General features: G+C 45.0%; 1 protein-coding gene across 2 annotated transcripts in view; it reads left to right on the top strand.

Annotated features, from left to right (window-relative positions):
- ESRRB (estrogen related receptor beta) overlaps window positions 1-23,427 on the top strand; it is a 301,561-nt gene that overhangs the window by 182,768 nt on the left and 95,366 nt on the right. For both annotated transcript variants that reach the window (XM_085628067.1, XM_085628066.1), the window contains exon 4: window positions 17,905-18,015. In XM_085628067.1, the coding sequence (XP_085484193.1) occupies window positions 17,905-18,015 (111 nt within the window). The remainder of the gene's footprint in view (window positions 1-17,904; window positions 18,016-23,427) is intronic.

The raw sequence follows: 23,427 nt of genomic DNA, 5'->3' as shown, positions 1-23,427 counted from the left end.
TAAATGTTTGTACACCATTCTAATATGTCCACCCATACAAACAAATGCATGTACAAATGTGCACAGATGGAGGCCATCTTGGACTTTTTTATGCTTTAAGAAAAATCATTCCAAGATGGCCACCATCGTGGCCAGCTTGGAAAGTTTATTTTAAGGGAAAGAATTACTATTACAAGATAGCCATCAAGCAGGCATGCACACGCATGGTGGCTAGCTATAGAAAAAAAGTGTTAGCAATGCCATTAGGTCTGTGCTCTTCTGTCAAAGACAAAACCTATTGGCTCGGCCAATGCTCAATATAGAATATTTATACCGAACATATTGTTAAACACATATGATTTAATTCTAAAAAGAATTTGGGAATAGGAAACTAATCCAGTAGGATTACTCTCATATTTTGAGCAAATTCCACCATTAATGGACCTTTCTAAGAATTCCAGGAACATCCCTGAAAATCGGTGAAAACCTCGGATTGCTATAAGTTCTTGCATGACAATAATATACCTGTGATGAATTTTCTACGGGTGAAAAATCTTTGCATCAGTAAATCATGCTGTAGAGTGCATTTACATTACACGTTTTGATTTTTGTTTTTCATACCAAGCATGCAGTCCATCCCTCTTACAGGTTAAAGGAACCTCTCCTGCCTAAGTGAAGAGAAAAAGGGGTATAAGTTAAAATAGATGCCCCACTGGCTGTAGACCTATTCCGTTTCTAATTTACCAAGGCTGAGCCATCCTGCCTCCCCTGACCTGGATTTCTTGAGCTAGATTGTGCTGAATTTGGGAGAGAAAGAAAAGCCTGTGGTGTGGGCAATATAATAAGAGATTCAAAGTGTACATCTGCGCACAAAATTGTGGATCATCCCCAACAGGGAAGGTCATTGGTTGCACAGTTGGAGCAAAATACATTTATGTTTCAGCTTGTGATCAAAGAGAGGCTAAGATTTCTGCTAATACGTAAAGAAAGCTCACAGGTTTTAGAGGGGAACAAGAGGAAAGACTCATCCACCAGTGGCTTAAATCAAGGGTTCTTAATCTTTTGACATCTGTTGACCCCCACTTAATTACTACTGCAATCCTTGGACTCCCCCTGTGTCATCACTGAAAGGTAGGGACCCCAGTCTCTGCCTTTTTGATAATTTGAACCACAAAACAATACACACAAAATACAGAAACAAGGATTCATGAAACAAAAAAAATGATGAACATATATTTCATTTAATTCACAAACAAATATTTAAAACATCCAAATGTTAACAGGAAGTTTGGAGCTTTTCTAAATTCAGTTAAGGTCACTCATCGTCCATCATGTGTTCTGTTTGATGCACTTGCACTTTTCCCATGAATCAATTGGAAAATACCAACTTATTTTTTAGCCTGTAATTTCAATTTCCTTAACATTTACAAAACGTTTTAAAATTTTCATTTTTACAGTTTGCATATTTATTCCTATACACTTTATTAATCTGGTAATATTATTTAATTTTCTAAGCAATCACAGAACCCCCGAGTAAGCTTTGTGGACCACCATGAGTCCCCGGACCACAGGTCAAGAACCACTGGCTTAAACTTTGCTCATCAGACCAGGTTATACAGCACAAGTGGCATAGAACACCAATTTTACTGGAGTCCGGTGAGTAAAGAGCTGTGCATCACAGAAGCAGCAAGGGTGTGCTGTGCTGGCTTCATGTACAGAAGGTTATGTAGGATTCTCAAGGTGTTATGGAAATTCTCTTCTTATCGCTTTCATTCAAACCCTTATCTTGCAAGTCTTTAGCTCATGGTACATAATAGAAACGAAGGTATCTCAGCACCTGTTCTCCACCTGTTTTCTAACTGTGTTTTATAACTTAGGGACCTAGATTTTCATTTTTACTGATTTTTACAGATAAATACAGACCAAAAGCAATCTACTTTTCTCTATGTACTTATTTTTAAATACAGAAAAATGCAGAAAGAATGGTTTTGTTTTGGACAATCCTCACTTCTGTGCATCATGCGTGCTAGATCAAAAGCTGTGCAGACTGGAGGTAGGGGAATTGGAAGCAGAGAAAAATATTTCTTAATGAAGTTTGAATACCTACAAGAGTACAGCTGTTGAAGCTGTTCTATAATTCAAATGATTTCAGATGGCAATTGTACTGTAAATAGCTAAAACGCATTTTACTTTCAAACATGAGTAAACATTTGGCGGTTAAATAAAGGTGTAAATAGACCAAATGCAGCTTCAATTTTTACACTCAGCACAAAATAAAGATGGATAACTACAGATAAAAAGAGCAAAAAGGAAGTAGGGATAAATACATATGAAAATGCTAAAAATATAATACCATAATACCGGGAGGCCTTCTTATAACTAATTGGCCAGTTATGATAGCTGTAAATTTGCTGAAGTTCGTAATAATCCCAAGTCACTGAATCACAAACAAATGGCTATTATTACTTTAGTAATAAGCTAATTCACACATTGTGATTATAGCTCTCCTGGAAAACTTATGAAGGGCAGTAAATGGGTATCATAAAAAGCAATGATTGTCCCACTAAAATCTATCTGAAGTTAATTGGTAGAAAAAAGTTTGATTTACAGGGGAGTATTATTTTTCCAAATTGTTTGAACAGAATAGTATGTTGCTTTAGTTTTAGTAAAAATAAAAGATATTCGAATGGTAGGATATATCATAAATAATGGAAGTGCTTTAAAATAAATTCAATTGTTGATGCCAGTCGGGGTGACCCAAGACTTCCTTCCAGCAAATGGTGCCCTGACCGGATACTGCAATCTTTGTCCCAACTTTATTTTAATTTTCTTTTCTACTTGTGTTTTTTCCTCGAATGTAGGTAGGGCCCTATCCAACTAGGGAGTATAGGAAATAGCCTATATCGGTGGGCTCCCCCATATGACGATATTGTTGAACCGCAGTTAAGCATTGGTTTCTCTAGTTAAGTCTAAGCAGCATTAGTCTTCTACGATTCGCAGCGCATTCAGAGTCTTCCATCGAAAGAAGTGGGAATTTAAACTGACTTCAAATGTTTGTCAAACTGTCTGATCATGTCAAATTAAACAGCTTTAGTTCATCTGCAATGGGGAAGCTGAGTGTGCAATGAAAAGCACATCTAACACTCTTTCAAGCCTCCTACCTCAAGTGCATATGCCTTTTTTGGGTCTGAGTCCAGTGATTGGTGGAAGAGCTGCTCTGTATTAGTATAAAAAAAAGTTTACTTTCCTGCATCCACACGAGCGTATGCCATTGCATTCACTAGCCGATCCAGTAGTCTCTTTACTACATCCATGCCATGCACACAGAAAGCAGACATAAATGCTAAATAGATAAGAGTTGACGCAGCTCCCACACATTGTAAACAGGCAAAATGAAGAGTTATAGTCAAAACATAAATGCATTGGTGGCCTCAGAGGGCGATTCGAGTATGCACATTTCTTTCATGCAATATTGTTCTCCCAGGGACTTCCTGCTCTAACGCAGAGTTAAAAAAGTAATATGAAGCTTGCTGTCCTACACTGTATTTATTAAAATAAAGGTTCACGCTGCCAAGCAGGGGCCTACCCTCCATAGCAGGGTTATCAACAAACATTGGCAATGCCAGTAGGTCTCGCCTATGCAAGTGCTATTGGCTTTGACAATGTTTTAGCCATGTTGTACACCATTGTGGCTGCTGTTCAGCAAGGCTAAATGTTTGTGGCATGGCGTGGGGTGGATTGGAGTGGCATCAATTGGGGTCCAGTGGAATGGGGTTGATTGGGGTAGAGTGGAGTGGGGTAGATTGGCATAGAGTGGAGTGGGGGTAGACTTGGGTAGAATGGAGTGGGGTGGATTGTGGTAGATTGTAGTGGAGTAGGGTAGATTGGGAAAGATTAGAGTGAGATGGATTAGAGTGCGAGGGATAGGACTGAGGTAGATTGGAGTAGGATAGATTGTAGTGGTTGAGTTGGGTAGATTAGGGTGGTAGACTGCAATGGGGTGGATTGAATTGGGGTTGAATGGGGTAAATTGGGGTGTAGTGGGGTAGACTGGGGTAGAGTAGATTGAGATAGATTAGAATGGGGTAGATTGGAGTGGGGTAGATAGAGGTAGAGTAGATTGGGGTAGAGTGGAGTGGGATATGTTGGGGTAGAATAGAATGGGATATGTTGGGGTAGAGTCGAGTGAGATATATTGGGGTAGATTGGAGTGGAGTGGCATAGATTGAGGAAGAGTGAAGTGGGTTAAATTGAGTTAGAGTGGAGTGGGGTAGATTGGGTTGCTCATATTAGGGTAGAATGCAATCGAGGGAGGTAGAGTGGGATAGTTTAGAGTGAAATTGATTAGAATAGGGTAGTTTGGGATGGGGTGGGGTTGATTGGAGTGAGGTGGGTGAATTAAGGTGAAGTGGGTTGTATTGGACTGGAGTGGGGTAGATTTTAGTGGCATGTGTTAGATTAGAGTGAAGTGGAGTTGGGTAGATTGGGTTGAGTGGGGTGGAGTGTGGTAGATTGGGGTAGAGTTGAGTGGGTACACTGAGTAGATTGGAGTGGCTAGATTGGAGCGGGGTAGATTGGGGGTAGGGTGGAATGGGGTAGATTGGAGTGGAGTGGGGTAGATTTGAGGAGTGTGGTGTGGGGTATATGGAGTGGAGTGGGGTATATTTGGTTGATTGGGGTGTGGCAGATTAGAGTGGAGTGGGTTAGATTGTGATAGATTGGAGTGGAATAGGCTAGATTGTGGTAGTATGGAGTTGGGTAGATTGTGGTGGGATATATTGGAGTGGAGTGGGGTAGATTAAAGTGGGTGGAGAGGAGTTGGATAGATTACAGTGGAGACTGAAATGGAGTGGAATAAATGTGGTGGGTAGATTGGAGGGGAGTCAGTAGATTGAGTGGAATGGGTTGGATTGGGGTACATTGGAGTGTGGTGGATTGGGGCAGACTGGAGTGGAGTAGATTGAAGTTGATTTGACTGTAGTGGGGTAGACTTGGTAGATTGGAGCACAGTGGGGTAGATTTAAGTGGAGTGCAGTAGATTGGGTGTAGTGGGGTAGATTGAAGTGGGGTGGGATTGATTGGGTTAGATTGAGTGGAGTTGGGTAGATTGGAATGGATTACATTGGAGTGGGGTAGAGTGAAGTACACTGTAGTGGAGTGGGGTAGATTGGATCTTAGTGGAGTGTACTGGAGTAGATTGGAGTGGAGTGATGTAGATTGGGGTACATTAAAGTGGAGTAGATTGGAGTGGGGTGGGGTAGATTGGAGTGGGGTAGATTTGAGTGGAGTGGGGTAGATTGGGAGGAGGGGAGTGGGGTAGATTAGAGTGGGGTGGGGTAGATTGGAGTGGGGTAGATTTGAGTGGAGTGGGGTAATTTGGGAGGAGGGGAGTGGGGTAGATTGGAGTGGGGTGTGGTAGTTTGAGAGGAGGGGAGTGGGGGAGATTGGAGTGGAGTAGATTGGGGTAGATCATAGCAAAGTGGAGTGGGGTAGATTGGGGAATATTGTAATGGAGTGGAGAGGGGTCGATTAGGGTACATTGTAGCAAAGTAGAGTGTGGTAGATTGGGGTACATTGGAATGAAGTGGGGTAGATTGGAGGGGGTTAGAGTTGAGTGGGGTAAGTGGTGTGGAGTGTAGGGGCACAAAGTGGAATGCCGTAGATTAGAGTGGCATGGAGTTGAGTGGCTTGGTGTGTAGTAGAGTGTCTTAGAGTAAAAGGGCATAGAGTGGAGTGGCATGTCAGAGTGGAGTGGAGTGCCGTAGAATGGAGTGGCATGGCATACAGTCGAGTGGATTAGTGTAGTGTGGAGTATGTATGGTGTGGTAGCACACTGCCATTACAGATAACACATTTTCATCTGAAATGACCATTACATTTGCTCCGAAATATGGTTTTACTGAACACATATTAATGTGTGCAAATGTCTTCACCTGGTGTATTGATGTGTTCTGATCGTATTCAAATATTTGTTTCCACCATACTGTGATTCATTTGTACGAATTCTGATATATTCTGAAACATCAATACAATAAAAAAAAAATTGTTGTGTGCTAGAAAAAATGAAACCTACGATGTGGCCTCCAACATGGGTACTCAGCAGGATTGTTACATAAATTCTCTCACTTTGAAGTCAGAGAAAGAAAAGTAAACACCAAGCACCTTTGAAAGACAGCTTGACATTTGACCTGCATCTTTGAATGCAAAGCAAATGTGACAATATAAGAACAAGATTTAAAGCCTGTTTACAGAAATCGAGTTAGTGGAAGAGTACTGTGAACAAGGTTTAGGCAACAGGAGGGGCGAACTCAAGTTGGACAGTATAAAACAAACATATCCAGCAAATAGAAAGCCAGAAAATGTGTGATACAAACTACAAAGCCAATGGTCAGCAATGGATGGAATGAATTCCTAAGTCAGCTTTCCGAATGTCCCCAAGATAACCTTAGCAAACTAGACAACTGTGCTGTCTGGTAATCCTCAACCTTAAAAGGTATGTCCCGCCAGTGTCCCCTTCCTTCCAAATTTTCAAACCTAGGCTAACAGCAACTCAGAGGTAAAGATTCCAAGGGTTCATTATATGTTCATATAAGGATCAACCAACCTTTACCTATGACCAGACACCTGCATCTGCAAGTAAATGCACTGAAAGGCGAAGTGTAATAGGCAGACGTGCAGGATGTAGAAACAGGGTAACCTCCCATAACTAACTTAACACTAGGGCAGCATATCAGGGGACTAAAACAAAAGACAATGATATAATACAGAAGGTAGGGGTATCCATGCCCTGTGCTGGGCCATGGGCTTGAATATCTTTTTGTGTTGCCGACATAGCTGCACATCAACTGCAATAAATGTAGTAAAAAAACAGAGGGATGCTGTTGGTTGAAATGGAGGCTGGTTGGGGTCTGTACACCCAGTGCTTTAAATGGGCCGGTACTCACCGGTACTGAGTACCGGCACTTCTTAAATGTATCACTCTGAGTACCTGCACTTCTCTACTGCCGAGGAGAGTACCGGTACTCATGAAAAGGTAGGCTCATTGGCTGAAAGTGCTAATGAGCAGGAGTGGAACATGTCTGGCAGCCAAGGCGCCGCTTCTGTAGCCCCGATCTGAGCCCCAGCTGAGCTATTCAACAGGGCTCATTTGAATAATGTCCGGTGCTCACCATCACGCTGTGCTTGACAGAGCAGGGTCCATTCAGGCCCTGTGCTGTCGATCACATTCACACTATCCTCTGCATTTGGGCAAACACAGGAATCATGGCAGTCCCCTGGCAGTGGCAATTAAAAAAGCCATGGTGAAGAGTATAACATGACTTTTAACATACCGGAGTCTTTTGTGTGTCTGCTTATGTTTGTGTGTTTGCCTGCATTTGTATGACTGTTTTTTGTAAGAAAAAGTGAGAGAGAGAATCAAGACACTCGCAGGAGGTATTTTAAAGAAAATGGGTGACAAAGGTTCATAAACAACGTAGTAGGAAGGGTTGGTGGGTGAGTGAGTGAGTGAGTGGATGGATGAGTGAGCAAGGGTGGATGTATAGATGGATGAATTGATGGATGAGTGAATGGTTGAATGAGTGAATGGATGGATGGGTGAAAGGGGGTGGATGATTGGATAAAAGGGCATATGATGGGTGGATAAGTGAAAGATTGGATGGGTGAATGAGAGAGGATGGATGAAAGGGTGGATGATGGATGAGTGAAAGGAGGGTTTGAGTGAAAGGGTGGATGGAATGAAAGGGTGGATGGTATAAAGGAGTGAAAGGGTTGATGGATAGATGAGCAAAAGGATTGATGGATGAGTGAAAGGGTGGATAAAGAGATGGATGAGTGAAAAGATGAATGGATAGGTTTAAAGATGGATGGATGGATGGATAGACTTGAATATGAAGGGTGAACAGACAGAATGGTGAAAAACTGAATGATGAATGAAAAACTGAATAGACAACAGAATGTAAAGGGTAAAGGGTGGAAATCAGCAAGTAAATGGTAGGATGAAAGGATAAATGGATAGATCGATGGAAGAGACAAGAGATATCTTCTGGGGTGGATCATGATGATTTGCTTCATTTGCTTTTTTTTTATATTTCTTTTTATTAAACAAACATGAATCGACATTACTTGACATAGTATAATCAGACGGCAAGTTCTGTATTAAAATCTATTTGGACAGTTGTGTTTTAGTACTTTGCATCTGGTGACATGATCACAGTGATGGTGGGTCATCAGATGTTTGTGCGCTGGGGGGTGTACATATATGGCCCCGAAATATATTCCAGTCATCCCATATGCGGGACCACTTCCTGGGGGACCCTCTTGCTACATATACTGTCTTTTCTCGGAACATACACCAGTCCATGTCCCTCTCCCATGCTGCAACTGTCGGTGCCTGTGTTGCTCCCTACATCTGTGCGATATTACGCTTTGCAATCATCAACCCCAGCGTGACACATGTGATTTGGTTGCTGTTCAAGTAAGTGGGCTCCCACACATTGAGGAGACATCTTTTGGCCTCTAGGTGGATTGCAAGAGTGAGTACCTCACCGAGGTTGTCATGTATGTTCGCCCAGTATCGCTGGATGTGCGGGCACTCCCATAGTATGTCTAGGAATGTTCCCTGCCCTCCACAGTTCCTCCTACATTTCCCATCATCTGTCTTTCCCATTTTCACTAGTCTCGGCCCTGTAACATAAATGCGGTGCAGTATCTTTAGTTGTACCAGACGTAGCCTGGCTGAGATGGCTACTTCCCCTGGGGAGGCTACTGCCGCCACCCAGTCTTCGTCGTCCAGGATTATACCATCCCTTTCCCATTTCTACCTTAATTGTCAAAGGGGATCACTGGAATTGTTTATCAACTTTTTATATGTAAGTGATATGTTTTTTGCCGGAAGGTAGCCGTCCAATATTCTGTCCTCAAGGGGCGAGGATTCAGGGGGGGTGTCACCTTGCTGGAAGAGTGCAAGTAGTGTGTGTCACACCTGTAAGTATCTAAAGTACTCCGTGGCAGCCATGTCATATTCCTGTTGCAAGGAAGGAAATGATTTAACCTCTTCTTTAACCCAGAGGTCGCCAACCCTAGAAATGCCAATGAGGTCCCACTTTTTGAATCACTTGGATTTCCACAGGTTCCCAAGTAGCTCTGAATCCCTTTGCAGCATGGCATCCTGCGAGGTGACATCTTGGATGACGTCTAGGGGAACGGCTGGTGGCCGCGCCTGATCCACTACAAAGTGGATGTATTCGTCAGCAACGGATGGTGTGGGGCGCTGGGACACTTCGGGGTGTCGCGACATATAATCAGCTGGGTTGGCTGCCTTCCCCGGTTTGTGCACAATGGTGAAAGTGTATTCTTGCAGACGTAGTCCCCAGCGTTCGATGCGGGGAGGCATTTTGGACCGCGGGTTTCCATAGATGGTGATAAGTGCTTGGTGGTCCGTCACCATTGTGAAATGTTTACCATAGATAAACACGTGGAAGTGTTCGCACGCCCACACCACCGCGAGGCTTTCCTTTTCAGGTTGAGAGTAGGCCTTCTCTGTGTCGGAGAGACTGCGGCTGGCGTGGGCCACTATGTGACGTTGGTCAGTGTCTTTATCGTATTGAGCCAGGATGGCACCTAGGCCGACAGGGCTCGCGTCCACGGTGATTTCAGTCTTGCGGTCTGGGCTGAAGTATGCCAGGCTCTCCACCGTGCCCACAGCCTGTTTAATTTCTTGAAACGCCCGCTCGCACTCCGACGTCCACTCAAACGCCTGTCCCTGTTTTGTCAGCATACGAAGGGGGTAGCTGAGTGTGGCATAGTCCTTAATGTACCTCGAGCAGTAACTCGCCATGCCCAAGAAGGACCGTACATCGCTGACGTCTCGTGGACTCTTGGTGTTGTTCAGAGTGCTCACTTTGTCGGGGTCTGGCTTCATTCCGGCTCCAGAGAAGATGTGTCCAAAGAATTTTAGTTTCGACTGGTGAAACTCACATTTCTCTCTGTTGAGCGTGAGGTTGGCTTCGAGGAGGGCATGGCAGACCCTGTCCAAGGCTGTATCGTGATCCTGGATGTTCGCCCCGTAGACTAGGATGTCATCACTGTAGTTCAGTGTATTAGGGATGTGATGGATTGTTTGTCTGATGGCCTCTTGAAATATCTCTGCGGCTGATGAAATGCCAAAGTTCAGTCTCTTATATCTGAACAGCCCCAGGTGCGTTGCGAAGGTCGTGATATATCGTGAGCTTTCGTGGAGTTCCAATTGGTGGTAACCTTTGTTAAGGTCTAACTTAGAAAATACCCGCGCCCCGTTTAGTGCAGCTATCATGTCACTTAAGTGGGGCCCTGGATGGCGCTCCCGCTCGATGGCGGTGTTGGGCACCCGCATGTCCACACATAGTCGGACCTTCCCTGGCGTTCCTTTCTTTGGTACGACCACTACCGGAGACACCCACGGCGTTGCGCCTTCTGTTCGCTCGATGATGTCAGCCTTTAACAGGTCCTGCAGCTCGTCTTCCACAGCCTGCTGGAGGTGGAAGGGTACCTTCCGAGGGTGCTGGGCAACTGGGTGTATCTGTTCATTTATGTGGAGGCGAAATTGGCCTCTGTTCATTTTACCGAGCCCGGAGAATAACTTCGGGAATTTGTGGATGGTATCGTTGTCGCTGCTGACACGGTAAAGGATTTCCACCAGTCTTAACCGTTCAGCCGTCGGCAGGCTGAGGAGACAGTCCGCTTCTGGCCCCTCAATGACGTGTATCACAGCTGGGACAGATGTTGTTTGGTGCCTCAGCGTCGTCGGAAATTTCCCAAGACATGGGAGCGGCTTCCTGGACATCCAGGTATAGACACGGACGTGTGCAGGGCTTAGTCGGGGCCGAGGGTTCATCTTCCTATACTCCGTCACCGGGATGTAATTGAGTGATGCCCCACTGTCCATAACAAACTTTGTGTGATGTGTGCCCACACTGATGTCCAGGCGAGGGTATTTCTTCAGCTGGTCTGGATCAGCAATCATGTTTGCATATTCCACTGAATACTCTCATTCGCTTGACGGTGAACCAGAGTCTCTAGACGGTGATCTTCTCGACCACCTTGATGACCGTGACTCCCTGCTGGACTGGGAGGATCTGGACGACGACTTCTGGCGGTCATGTACTGCTCGCGCATGGTGTCGGCGCGTTTCGCCTCTTGGCATCCTGGTTGCATTCTTGTCTTTCTCACGGCGGTACTCCCCGCACATGGTCTCAAAATGATTACTCCGGCCACACTTGTGGCACTGCTGCCCTATGGCGGGGCATGTTACGCTGTGTGGGAAGTCATATCCACATCTATAGCACCTTCGCACTGGCGCCTTCTTCCCGTGATCCTGGCGTCTGCTCCTCCTCCCAGAGTCTGGCCGCCGATGCCCAGGGCGGCGATGTCTCGACGGCGGTCGTGCGTGTCGTGCTCGTTCTCTCGACCCCCGGCGGGGACGTTCGGTGTGCACTTGACAGATCAGCTCCTTGTGCTCCGTACGCCCTGCCTCCATGGTCTTGGCCTGTTCCTCTGTTTGGTCGTGTAGTCTCGTGAGTTCCTCAATTTCATCTAAGGTGTGGCTTTTCTTCAATAGTTTTCTACGAAGGGACTCCGACTGACAGCCGTCAATCACGCGCAGCCGTATTGCGTCATCTGTCGAGAATGCTTCAAAGTTGCAGTGGCGCGCCAACCGCCGTAGTCGCGTTATATATGAGCCCATTACTTCATCTTTCTCTTGTCGCGCTCGCTGAAACACATACCGTTCGTAGTCCACATTCTTCTTGTGCAAGAACTTCTTATCCAGGGCCTCTCGCACCTTGGCATACGTTCCCGCATCTGCGGCAGGGATTTCTTTTATCATCTTGCTGATATCCTTCCCCACGAGATTTCGAAGTGCGATCAGTTGATCCTCATCCCCCAGTACCTTGGAACCTTTGATATAGTCCTCGAAATCTTCGATCCATTCTTCCCAGCGAGGGCCCATGCTACTTCCGACCACGAGCGCTAGGGGTTCTGGAGGGCGCAGATGCGATAGCCCCATGACAAGTGGCTTCGCTTCTTGGCGGACTGGGGATCCCTGTGTCGACATCGTGTTTCACGTGATGCTATGTCTAATCTGTCCACTTGCCTTTGCCTAGGCTTGTTTGTTATTTGTCTTGTTGTCCACTTGCCTTTGCCTTGGCTTGTTTGTTTGTTGTTTGTCTTGTTGTTATTTCCTGTCTTCCCCTTTTTTTTTTAAATTTATCTGTCCCTTTTCACTCGTGTGGGGCTTTGCTTTGCTCGTGCTTGTTTGTTCCTCACGGCGCCTGACTTCAAAATGGCCGCCGGGTACACTTAAATGGGACGTCTTGCAATTCGCCTGACTTCAAGATGGCCGCCGGGCTGGTATCGTGCACAGGGCTTCACACGTGCTGCTGTCACTGTGAGGCTTCACTCACCCCCGGTCCGTGCACCGCTCGTTCAGCCTCCTCACGTCTTCCGTTTCACTCGGGGAGAGGCTTCATAGCAGGGTAGGTGATGATTCTCACGTCTGGCACTCACATCGAGACGCGTGGGCCAGCGTCGTCAACCTCTCTCCTTTACTTCGAGCGCCAACCCTCTTCAGACTCAGGGTGCGTTCCGCGCTTCCGCTCCTCACTCTGCTGGGCTCTCTTCGCGCTCGGGGTGCGCTCTGCATGCGGCGGTGTTCCCGCCGTCTTCTCCCGCGTCTTGCCCTCCGGCGGTCTCGGTTGCGCTTCAGGGTTTGGGAGAGCATCCAGCTCGATCCCACCCTCGTCGCCAGCTGTCGTGTCTTCACTGCTACTAATAACGACAGACACGGTGGGTTCTCTTAACACACTTTATTGGCAACCGACCACTGGCGTGTCCCTACTCTCACTGCCGTCCCTCAGGCTGCCCCCGCCTCTTCCTGCTGGCCGTCCTCCTCTTCCCCCTCTCCCGATGCTCCACCCTCAAACCACTAGACCACCTCACAACTCTTCTTTCCCTTATCCGCTACATTGCCCTATTTTTTCTTCCACTGTCCTCACTTTCTCCACTACTAAAATTGATTTCTAATTCTTTATTTGACCCTTATAATATCTATTCTTCCTGTCAACGCCCCTGTCCCTCCTCTCATTCTCTACATTCCGTTGTCTCTCTTTTTCTCCTCACCTTACCTCTCTTTTCCCTTTCATTTTCCTCCTTACTTTTCTTCCTCGTGGAGAATGTTCCTCTTTGCTGTCTCCTCTCTCACCCAGCATTTTCTGGGAAGCAGCGATCTCCTCCGGGCTTATGGTTAATTGGGTTAGTGGGCAGCTCATGTCAGGAAATTAAAAGGCAGCCTGATCGGGTTCCAACTCCAGGGATCGCGAGCCCGGTGTATTTATAGCCGATCCCAGCTCTTGTCTTCGCCAGAAATATAGTTTTACCAGAGAGCCCATGGAAAGAATGTCTGAGAGAAGTCCCAGTGAGAGAAAAGAAGAAAATGAGGGGCAGAGAGACTTTGAGGGAGGCGAAGTGAGATAGATACGCGATCTTGCCATTGTCTTCCCATGGAGACTAAGGCCTTGTGTAAAATAGGCTGCTTTGCTTGCCAAGCTGTTTATCTACATACACCATCTTATTGGGCAGATTAGCGGGTTATGCTCAGCAGCCATAATATTTGACAGCCTCAAAATTCCTTGTAACAAAGCTTCAGATGTACATAATACCACTTTCTCTGTCTTTGAATGGGCAACTTCCTTTTGGAATTCACCCTGCCTGCCTTTCACAATGACACGCTCACTTTCTCCTCTGGTTCATGACACACTCGCAACCAGCACACCATCAGACTGAAGATGAAGTGCAAAAAAGTAAAACCAAGGCATCATGTGTAAGTATCCTATGTGTCCCCATTTCCTATCTGCCTGAGTAGGTGTCTGGAATATTGAGCATGAATGATGAAATAAAATGTTGGTGTGTGGAATGGAATGGAAGCTAAGAGACAGGACAGCTGGAGGGAGGTATGAAGCCCTGAGAGAAGCTGCCTGCTGTTGATGCAATTTAGGGGCATAACATGAAATAAAGAACTTACTTTGTACTTCAGTGGCACCAGAGTCTTGTATGAAGATCCTGCCCTTGAACTATTTTTTCAACATTTTAGTGATGGTGTCTGTTTGACATTTGTCCAGTTGTAATGTGAAAATATATCATTATGTTAATTAGCGCAGTTATTTGGCATTAATGGAGTTCATATTATAATTGCCACAGTTATGTGCCTGTTTCCCACTAAAGGTGAGGCTTAGTAGATGAGAACATTTTAGTTGCTGATTCTTGAGTACTGACATGTGCTATGTACACCTTATTGGTAATGCATGTGTCTGGTTAGTAAATTTCATTGTAAATTGACTTCTATTATTTGAAAATTGTAGTTTATGTAATGAATGCTTATTGATGCAAGACATGATTGGAATTTTAAATAATCCACTTGTAGGTTGTTTTGCGAGTAATTTGTGAGCATTTGGAGCATGTGGAGTCTAGCTAGAAGGTTGGAGAGAAGACTGCGATCCCCATTTGTGTTCTGTCATGTAAACATGTGTTGGTTGTGCTTGTTTAAGTGTTATGGACGTGGGGAAGTATAGCACCCCGTTTCGAGAGATACAAGTCTAGTATGCATGTCTACGTGTTGTTGCGAACTGGGAAAAAAGGAGTACCCTTTCACTAGAGGTTGTATGGGGGAGTACCATATGGTATGTGAAGTTGGGAAGAGTTGCACCCTGTTACTAGATGTTGTATGGTGGGAGTATGCAGTGGTATACGAAGTTCGTGAAGTTGAGTACCCTGTTGTGAAAAGTTGCAAAGGGTAGTACACCATCGTGTGATAAGTTTGGAAAGAATATAACCCTTTCATGAGAAGTTGCATGGGAGAATACTCCATGAGTACTTTGTGGGAGAAGAGAAGTACCATGTCACAGGCCATAGGTTGTAAGGGGAAGTTCCCTATAAAGTGAAAATGTGGAGGAGTGTTCTACCCTGCGATGTTGTAGGTGATTGCCACAAATTTCGCCAGTGTTGTGTTGTGAAAAATCCTTTCACCAGCCATCACCCACTGTCTCAGCCCCGTTGACAATCAGAAATTCTGGAAAGGATTGCTCTCAACAAAGTCTGCAACTTCAGTCCATTCCCAACCTAATCAATACTCCACATTCTGGTTTCCGCCAACTTCATTTGATGGAAACTGCCCTACCTCACATATTTAAATGTCTATTCTGTTCCACGCATCAAGACGACTCCCCGATACTCTTCCTCCTGCATGTGTATGTGCATATGTGGTATTTGAAGAGCATGAACATAGCCAAAGTGTAGCATGTATATAAATCCATGGCCAAATTCACAGATTCAGTCAGCTGGAGATATAGCTGCTTTCAGAGAGTGAAAGTGGATTGTTACTGCATTGTGATTGAATGTTCTATAATGAGGTCTGTTTCCAGGTATTTCCTTTATTGGAGCAGAGTTGGGCATTAATGGTGGATCCAGGGATGTCTCTGAAACTTTCAACATTTGCTTATGACTCTTGCCTCCCTCGGAGAGGCAGATATTGAATGATTATTCTGAAATAATTTTCCCTTTTGCTACACCCTCTCAACAGGGTTCTGTTCTGGACTCTATCTTTTCTCCCTTTACACTGTTTCCAACCACACTCTCTTTCCTCTTGCTACGCCCTCTCACCAAGTACCTCACTCCCAGGAGGGGTTTGCCAGGGTTCCATTATCGGCTCCATCTTTCCTTCCTTCCCACTGCATCCCTCAGGGACATCATCTTCTCTCTTTTGCCTTTGATTTCACCTTTGCAGAGATGAGAAGCAAATATTATTTTCCTTACCCTCCTTTACTCCCCATCTTGGAGCCAAAAACATATTGCCTTACTGCTATCCGACACTACTGCCTCTGCCATCCTTCAAGCTCCACTCAACAAAAACTATCTGCTCCCAAGTACATTCTGCTCCAACGAAAATCTCTCATCACTTTGTCCTCTTTCCTGATGCCCTCCTGCTCACTTGTTTGTAAGGGTGACCATAGTGCAGTTTTGTTCCTCCACGGGGTTAGACTCCTTCATCTCCAGTACTTCCTCAGCTGAGGGATTCCAACTATCATGCAAATGAAACATCTGTCATCACCTCCTGTTCCACATCAACAAAATCACTAACTCATACCTTCTCATAAGCAAACAGGACTATTGTGAACGTCTTCTACTCAGAATCCCACAATTCTCCTTATGTGTCTCAACAATGTTATACAATTGCACCAGGACTCTCTTTAGCATCCATTGGCATCAAAGTCTCTCCATAGAGATCATACAGAATGTCTGTCTGCTAAGCACTGAGGAAAAGAAACAAGTAATGGTGGAACGCTGCAATTAATCTCAGCCACTAATAATTACTTGGGCTACATCCCAGAGCATTATATTTTTGCCCACAATGCCATGGTCCAAACTGAATCTTTCAGAGTGTGATGCCTTTCCAAGCACCTGGCCTGAAGTAAGCTGCTTAAATTAGGCTACAAACCCTACATGGAATCCCACTAGCGTACTCTTCCAAACTCATTTCAGATCATGGTCTGTTATAAACAACTTTGCTGAGTAAATCTCAACTGCCTCACCATACCAAAGCCTCTGTGCACCTTGAGGAGATTTGAATCTTTTGATATCCTAAGACCGTTTTATGGGATTGTCTGATCACCCACCTCCAAGCAGCTTCTCTGCACCCAGACTATAAGAGGATATGAAAAAGACATTTCAAAGAAATTGAATATCCAGTTAGTTGATCAACTGCATGTAACACAAATTACAAATGCGAAGAGTGAGGTTCTTACTCTAGAAATGGGTAGCCAAGTCCATAGAAAACTCAACCAACGATACAGAGGGTCTAGCACTTGAATTGTTTTGCCAGTGATAGGCAGTGAAGAACTAGTAAAGGGGGGCTTTGTGTCTGAGTGGCTGACCCACGTCAACTGGTCAATGCATGCACTTTGTAAGGGCTTTTGATGACTCAGCTTTGTGGTTGTAAGGTCTATGTGGAGACTATTGCTCCATTTGGGCGACTAAAATGGGTATGAGACTTGAGATATTGCTTGCAAGGGCTGAAGGAGTAAGATTTGCAAAAAAAATTGAATTAGAGGAACTGTTTCCATCCCAGTGTTAACTTATAGTAGGACCAAGGGACCCTGGTCCGCCAAAAACCTGACAAAGCATTAGAATGAGGTTGGTATAGGACTGGCTCACAAGTTGTAAGAACGCAGCAGTGACCTATCATTTCAATTTGATCATATTTATGGCAGCGCTGTTCTGCTACATGTCTTTTATGTAGCACACATCCTCCCATCACCTGACCCCATGTGTGCTTTTAAATCCCCATACTTGGGCCACCCAAAAACATCCTTTCTCTCTGCTCTGACCCTTAGTTGGGTTCGCTGCCTGAGCAGTCTTCTGTGGGATCCAGGTGAAATTTTCATCATGCCCATAAAATCTCTCTAAATTTGCTCGTGTTATGCTTGATTTCGGAGGCATGAGATTTTCTGTAATTTCCTCCCTCTGGCCATTGGCTTGAGCAGAGGATGTCTTGAACAAAACGTAAAATCACGACCACAAGACATTTGTTCCACCAGCCAGTAGCCTGCTGGTATCTTGCATGACCTTTGAACGCATTGCATAATCTTGTGTTTAATTTTCATGTGTGATACCAGCAGGTGCTTTTCATGAAATGCTATGTAATTTTGAGAAATGTTAACAAAATGTTGCAAAAAATGTTTTTAGATTGACATTTTAGAAGTTGTGATTTTCTGTGCTGGTGCACGTCAATCCTAGAAAAGAAGGTTGTGGCTCCTGCACTAACTTGTTGCTCATGAATCGTAAGATCACTTCCCACTTCCTATTAGTTACCGAAGCCTCGCTTTTCTCTTTCTATAGGGGTACGTTTGGACAGGGTCCGAGGAGGGCGACAGAAGTACAAGAGGCGCTTGGACTCTGAGAGCAGCGGTTACCTGAGCTTACAGATCCCGCCTCCCAGCAAGAAACCACGTAAGTCAGTGCAGTAAATGTAATCTTAAGAGAAGTCAAGGGAGCTGATACAAGATATTTTTCCAGCATGTACCTACTTTTTGTAAAAGTCATAAAACACATTACATATAATGCACAATAGCGTAGTCGATGCCCATAAGTGTGCCACACATGTTTGTAATATGCACAACTTACGTTACGCACACATAAATTCTGACTACGTTTGGAATAGTAGGTGTGATCAATGGCGTTTGATACTAGTGACTATACCAGTGCAATGCAAAACATGCAGCGTGCACTTCCTGCACTTCCACCTGCCTTCCACCCATATGCCTGTCTGGTAGGAGTGCCGCTTTCAGTCTAGTTTCTTGATAATGTGCAAAGGAAAGGGTGGAAAGTATGAAAAATATGCTATTGTTAGTGGAAAGAAAAGTAGAGGTGGAATAAAAAATATGATCGTAAACTACTCTTATGCAGGTAGAAACTAACTTCTATCTAACTTCGAAATGTTTGCATTAGCCCTGAGTGGCATGACCTTAAGAGGCACTAGTGACTGTGCAAGGAGCTGGGGTAAATGAAGGAGGGCAGCAGTGCACACCGTGAACCAACACGTCACTCATAAGAGGGATGTGGGCAGTGCATTCTAACAAAGGTCTTAGCGAGAAGGAGTCTGGCATCAGCCATACACACACTCCTCAGTAGCACGAATGAGAATGTGTTCTCTCACGCCGATGGGGTGGAGGAGGTCTGAATTCACTTGACCCAGTGGTGAATAGAAGAAGGGGTCTGCACTGTCATGTATGTGCCTCGCCTCTCACGCCAAGGACATTCCAGGTAAAGGAAATATTATTGTTTATGTATACAGGCTCTATTCCGTTTAAAAATGAATGATACTGCAAGGACTAGAATGCCGAGATGATTCGTGCCACTGTGGATACACACCAGAAAAGTAAAAGAGGTGGTTTTATTTAGAAAATAAGTAGGGTCCACCTTTTTCTATGAACATAATTTATCTAGACTAGCTAGTGTATGCAATATTCATTCTCACAACTTAATGAGGCCCATGGCTTGTGGGATCTTATCCGGATACCCGACCTCTTCAGTCGTATTTAAATTTCATAATTGCACTGTCCACTGAGGCAGGTATGTTGTTAAGAATGAACTATTTTAACCTTTCTGTACAGCCAAGCGTGCCGTTTTACCACCTATGTGTGCGCATATATTTTTACTTACCCTTGTTCATATGTGTACTTGTTTTTAAGTGTCTGTGTGCACTGGTCTATTGCTTACTGCCTTTGTCTGTGTGTACCTGGACTTTATCGCTGTCCTTGTATCTGCGTGTACCTGGACTCTGTCCCTCCATTTCTTTGTGTGTGTATATTTTGTGTACTTCACTGCCTGTGTGCCCGTGAACTTAGTCGATTTATGTATCCTTGGCTTTGTGTATATGTATTGTTTGTTTACAGGTGTCAGTGTCAAAACTCTTCACGTTCATGTGAACTCTTTGCATTAGTTTCAATATCCATGTCCCCTCTTTTCACCCGTGAGACGGTGTATATTTGTTCTCTATGTCCTTCAGTGTCTGAGGAAACAACGTCCTTCTGTATCTGTGCGTTCAGCCACCCCTTTATCATTTTGTGTCTGTGCGTTTAATCATCCTTTGTGCCTCTGGATCTTTGTGTATACGTGCTGTCCATGTCCCTCCAACAACATGTGTAAACACAGCCTGTACCCCTATGTGTCTGTGCATTATGTACCCTCAATGCCTTGCAATCACACACCACCACTGTCTGCTGCTATTCTGCCTGTTCTGTGTTGAACCATCCTGTGCTCCTCTGTGTTGGTGTGTACCTCCATGACCCTCTGTGTTTGTGTGTACAGTCGCCCACTGTGGTCCTCTGTGACTTTGTAAACAACCATCCCCTCTGCTCCCCTGCGTCCATGTGTACAACTACCCATCCATGTCGTATGTGCCCAAGAGTGCACACCACACACGCAGTCCATGTAAAACCAATTCCTATGTTGACCTCTGTGTCTCGTTTCAATGACCCGTGTGCCACTCTGTGTCTGCTGTAAATGTACCTTGTGTGCCGTTATGTAAATGAGCTCCTTGTAGGCCACTCTGTCTTTGTGTACAACAGACCCGACACCTCAGGTGTCTGGGTATATTCGTGCTCTCTAGTTCCGTCTGTGCTTATTTGTGCGTGTGCTCTCCTTGTCTCTTCTGTGCCTGTGTGCAAAACACTCTCTGTGACCCACTGTGTATATGTGCTATCTCTGTATCCCTGTGTCAGTGCGTACAACAAGCACTTTCTCTGAACAACTATTCTCCAGTATTAGGGTGTCTTTCATAGATTCAAATGCTTGAATCATTCCCCGTCGTCGAAGTGGGAGTCCGACGGTACATAAAATAGCAATATATCAACGCTCCAAGTTTGTCCAACAAATGGAACCGCACTCAAATGCAGGCGGGTCCTGCAGTCTCCCACAGGGTCCTTTATTCTTTTAATACCAGCGTGCACAATTGGACATACCAAAGCCCAATACGTTTCGGGGATCCTTCCCCTTGATCACGGGCATGCGATGGTAGGATGACGTGTGCACGCAAAGTTCCATGCAATTTATATATCACGCCCGCAGATGGGCCACCTGGGACTTTTAGTGCTGCCATTTCCCCCCAGATGGGTTCTGTTACCTCAGTAAAGTTGTAGTTCTTTTTCAAAGCTCAAATGAGCCTCCAATCGTTTCCGCCAGTGTTCTTAAATGAAACATGCACTCTGTGTTGCTTCCCAAAATCCTGAAAGCTACAGTCCGCCCCCTTATGACGGCGGTGCGGTCCCCCGACCTTGGACAGGCCGGCAAATATCAACCCTCCAACAAATGGAACCGCACTGGAATGCAGGCGGGTCCCACAGGAGCTTTGAAAAAGAACTACAACTTTACTGAGGTAACAGAACCCATCTGGGGGAAATGGCAGCACTACAAGTCCCAGACGGCCCATCTGTGGGCGTGATATATAAATTGCACGGGACTTTGCGTGCACACGTCATCCTACCATCGCATGCCCGTGATCAAGGGGAAGGATCCCCAAAACGCTTTGGGCTTTGGTATGTCCAATTGTGCACGCTGGTGTTAAAAGAATAAAGGACCCTGCGGGAGACTGCGGGACCCGCCTTCATTCGAGTGCGGTTCCATTTGTTGGGCAAACTTGGAGCGTTGAGATATATATATATATATATATATATCCGGCTCACATTTCCGTCAAGCCCCTTCACTCGCGGTCGGGTGCTTTCTATGCGGCGACGGACACCGCACTCAGTCAAAGCTCCGGGTACAAAGGCACCAGCACTCACGGGAACAGTTGTCCAATTTTATTTTATTTGGACCAGCTTACAGCAAAACGCGTTTCAGCTATCGCCTTCGTCAATTGCTAGAGGCAACAACTTCTCAGTGGACATAAATACTCCATTTACAAACATACATATCAACATAGGACTTACTCCAGTCCACATTGGCGGCCATTACTAAACATGCAAACAACGTTCTCAGTTGCAATACAATTCTGCCCTGGATGGGCCTTCCAAAAACATCACACCCTGGATGGGTTTTGTTCTGCCACATGTTGAAAAACAATTTCAATGAAAACAATGATAATACAGCATAATCAGGATCGATACATAGATACTTCAGACTACAGGTGGACAGCCAACTCCTCCCCACTATTCAGACCAAGTGGCATTTTGGTCTGTACATCAATAATATACCTGGATTCCAGTTTCCTTAATTGTAACTGTCTGTCACCCCCTCTAACATTTAGTGGCACGTGATCTAGGCAGAAAAAACTTAATAAATCCCTATTACTTTGGTGAAGGGATTCAAAGTGTCTTGCCACTGGATATGACACATCCTTATTGTGAATAGCCCTCATATGTTCCAAAATGCGTACCTTGGTTGGGTGAATGGTGCTCCCTATGTAATATAAACCACAAGGGCAAATATATATATATATATATATACACACACACACACATACATACATACATAGTATAACAATAGCATAGCTAAAAAATTTATTCCATAGGAAGTATTGTAACATAGCAATCAATAGGAAAAAACTTGTCACTTTATTAGCTCGTCCAAGATGTTAGATATAGTCCAAACTCTAGCCAATCTGGCGTCAGTACCCTCTAGAACCTTCTCCCCAGAGGCTCAGTCCCTCAGATTTTCTACCTCACGTCATGTGAAGGGAGTCTCCCTGAGCTCTGCTCAGTGCTTTAACTTTTCTCTTCAAGAATTCTGCTTACATCCTCACTACAATGTCTACTACAAAGAGATCACTCTTAAGACACTGTGAGTCTTGTGAAAAATTGCAACTTCACTCTGAGGACCCACACAAAAAGTGTATCTACTGCGTACATCCTGACCATCAGGTGAGAAATTGTAAAATATGCAGGACTTTTCCTCAAAAGACCTTGAGGGACAGAGAAGGACGACTACTTCTGTGGCTACAGAAGCTCAAAATGAAGGATGACCCATTATCTGATGTTGAGAGTGATTCCTCTCTCAAGACTGTTGCCTCTAAGAAAAGGACTAGTGAGGTGGAGATGACATCTCCTAAGGCTAAGGTGCTGAAGAAACACCACTCTTCTAAGCATGAAGATCAGCCTTCCTCATCTAAAGGGACTCCAGCTCTCCATAAGGGTCAATCTCCACCTTCTACGCCTCCGAGATCTAAGTCTCAGGTGTCAAAATCTCTGCCTGAGAGACTGTTACCACAGAAAACTGGCACCTTGTCGACGAGCTCGTCGTCGATTCTGCCGTCGATGAAGTCCTCCGTCGTCACAACTACGACGACAACTGCTACCCTCTCTTCGCCTAAACCTGCTATGGTTATGTCGTTGGAATCTTATCCGTCGACGATGAAAAAAAGAAACTTTCCTCGACGAGTGCTTCTTCGTCGATGGGATCCTCCAAAGATCTATTGGTTCTGTCTACGCTTGCCTCGTCGACCCCTGCCTCGTCGACGCCTGTCCCGTCGACGGTTGTCTTGTCGATGCCTGCTTCGTCGACGGTTGCTTCTTCGACGGTTGCTTCGTCGACGACAGTGAAGCCTTTGCAAATGGAGGAATAGGTATGTCTTTCGTCGACGGCGCATCTTTGTCGGCGGAATCTCTGGTATCACTTCCAGGTTTGATGCCTCTATTGCCTTTGAAGCCTTCAGCAGTTCTTTTGCTGCCTTCAGAACGAAGGAAGGTTTCTTGCTTCGACGAAGACAGTCTTCAATGGACCTTTTATTGCCAATACAAGCTTCTCCTAATCTTCCAGTGCAACTGTTTGATTATGGGGCGGATGAGGAGTATTCAGAGAAGGATGATAGGTTTTGAGCTGCTCATAGTCCTTCAGACCTCCTCATTAAGTGACAGGACATAGATG

Source organism: Triturus cristatus, chromosome 9, assembly GCF_964204655.1.
Source record: "Triturus cristatus chromosome 9, aTriCri1.1, whole genome shotgun sequence".
NCBI classification, from domain to species: Eukaryota; Metazoa; Chordata; class Amphibia; order Caudata; family Salamandridae; genus Triturus; species Triturus cristatus.
Note: the sequence above shows the minus strand (reverse complement) of the source record. Positions and strands in the feature narration are given on the sequence as shown.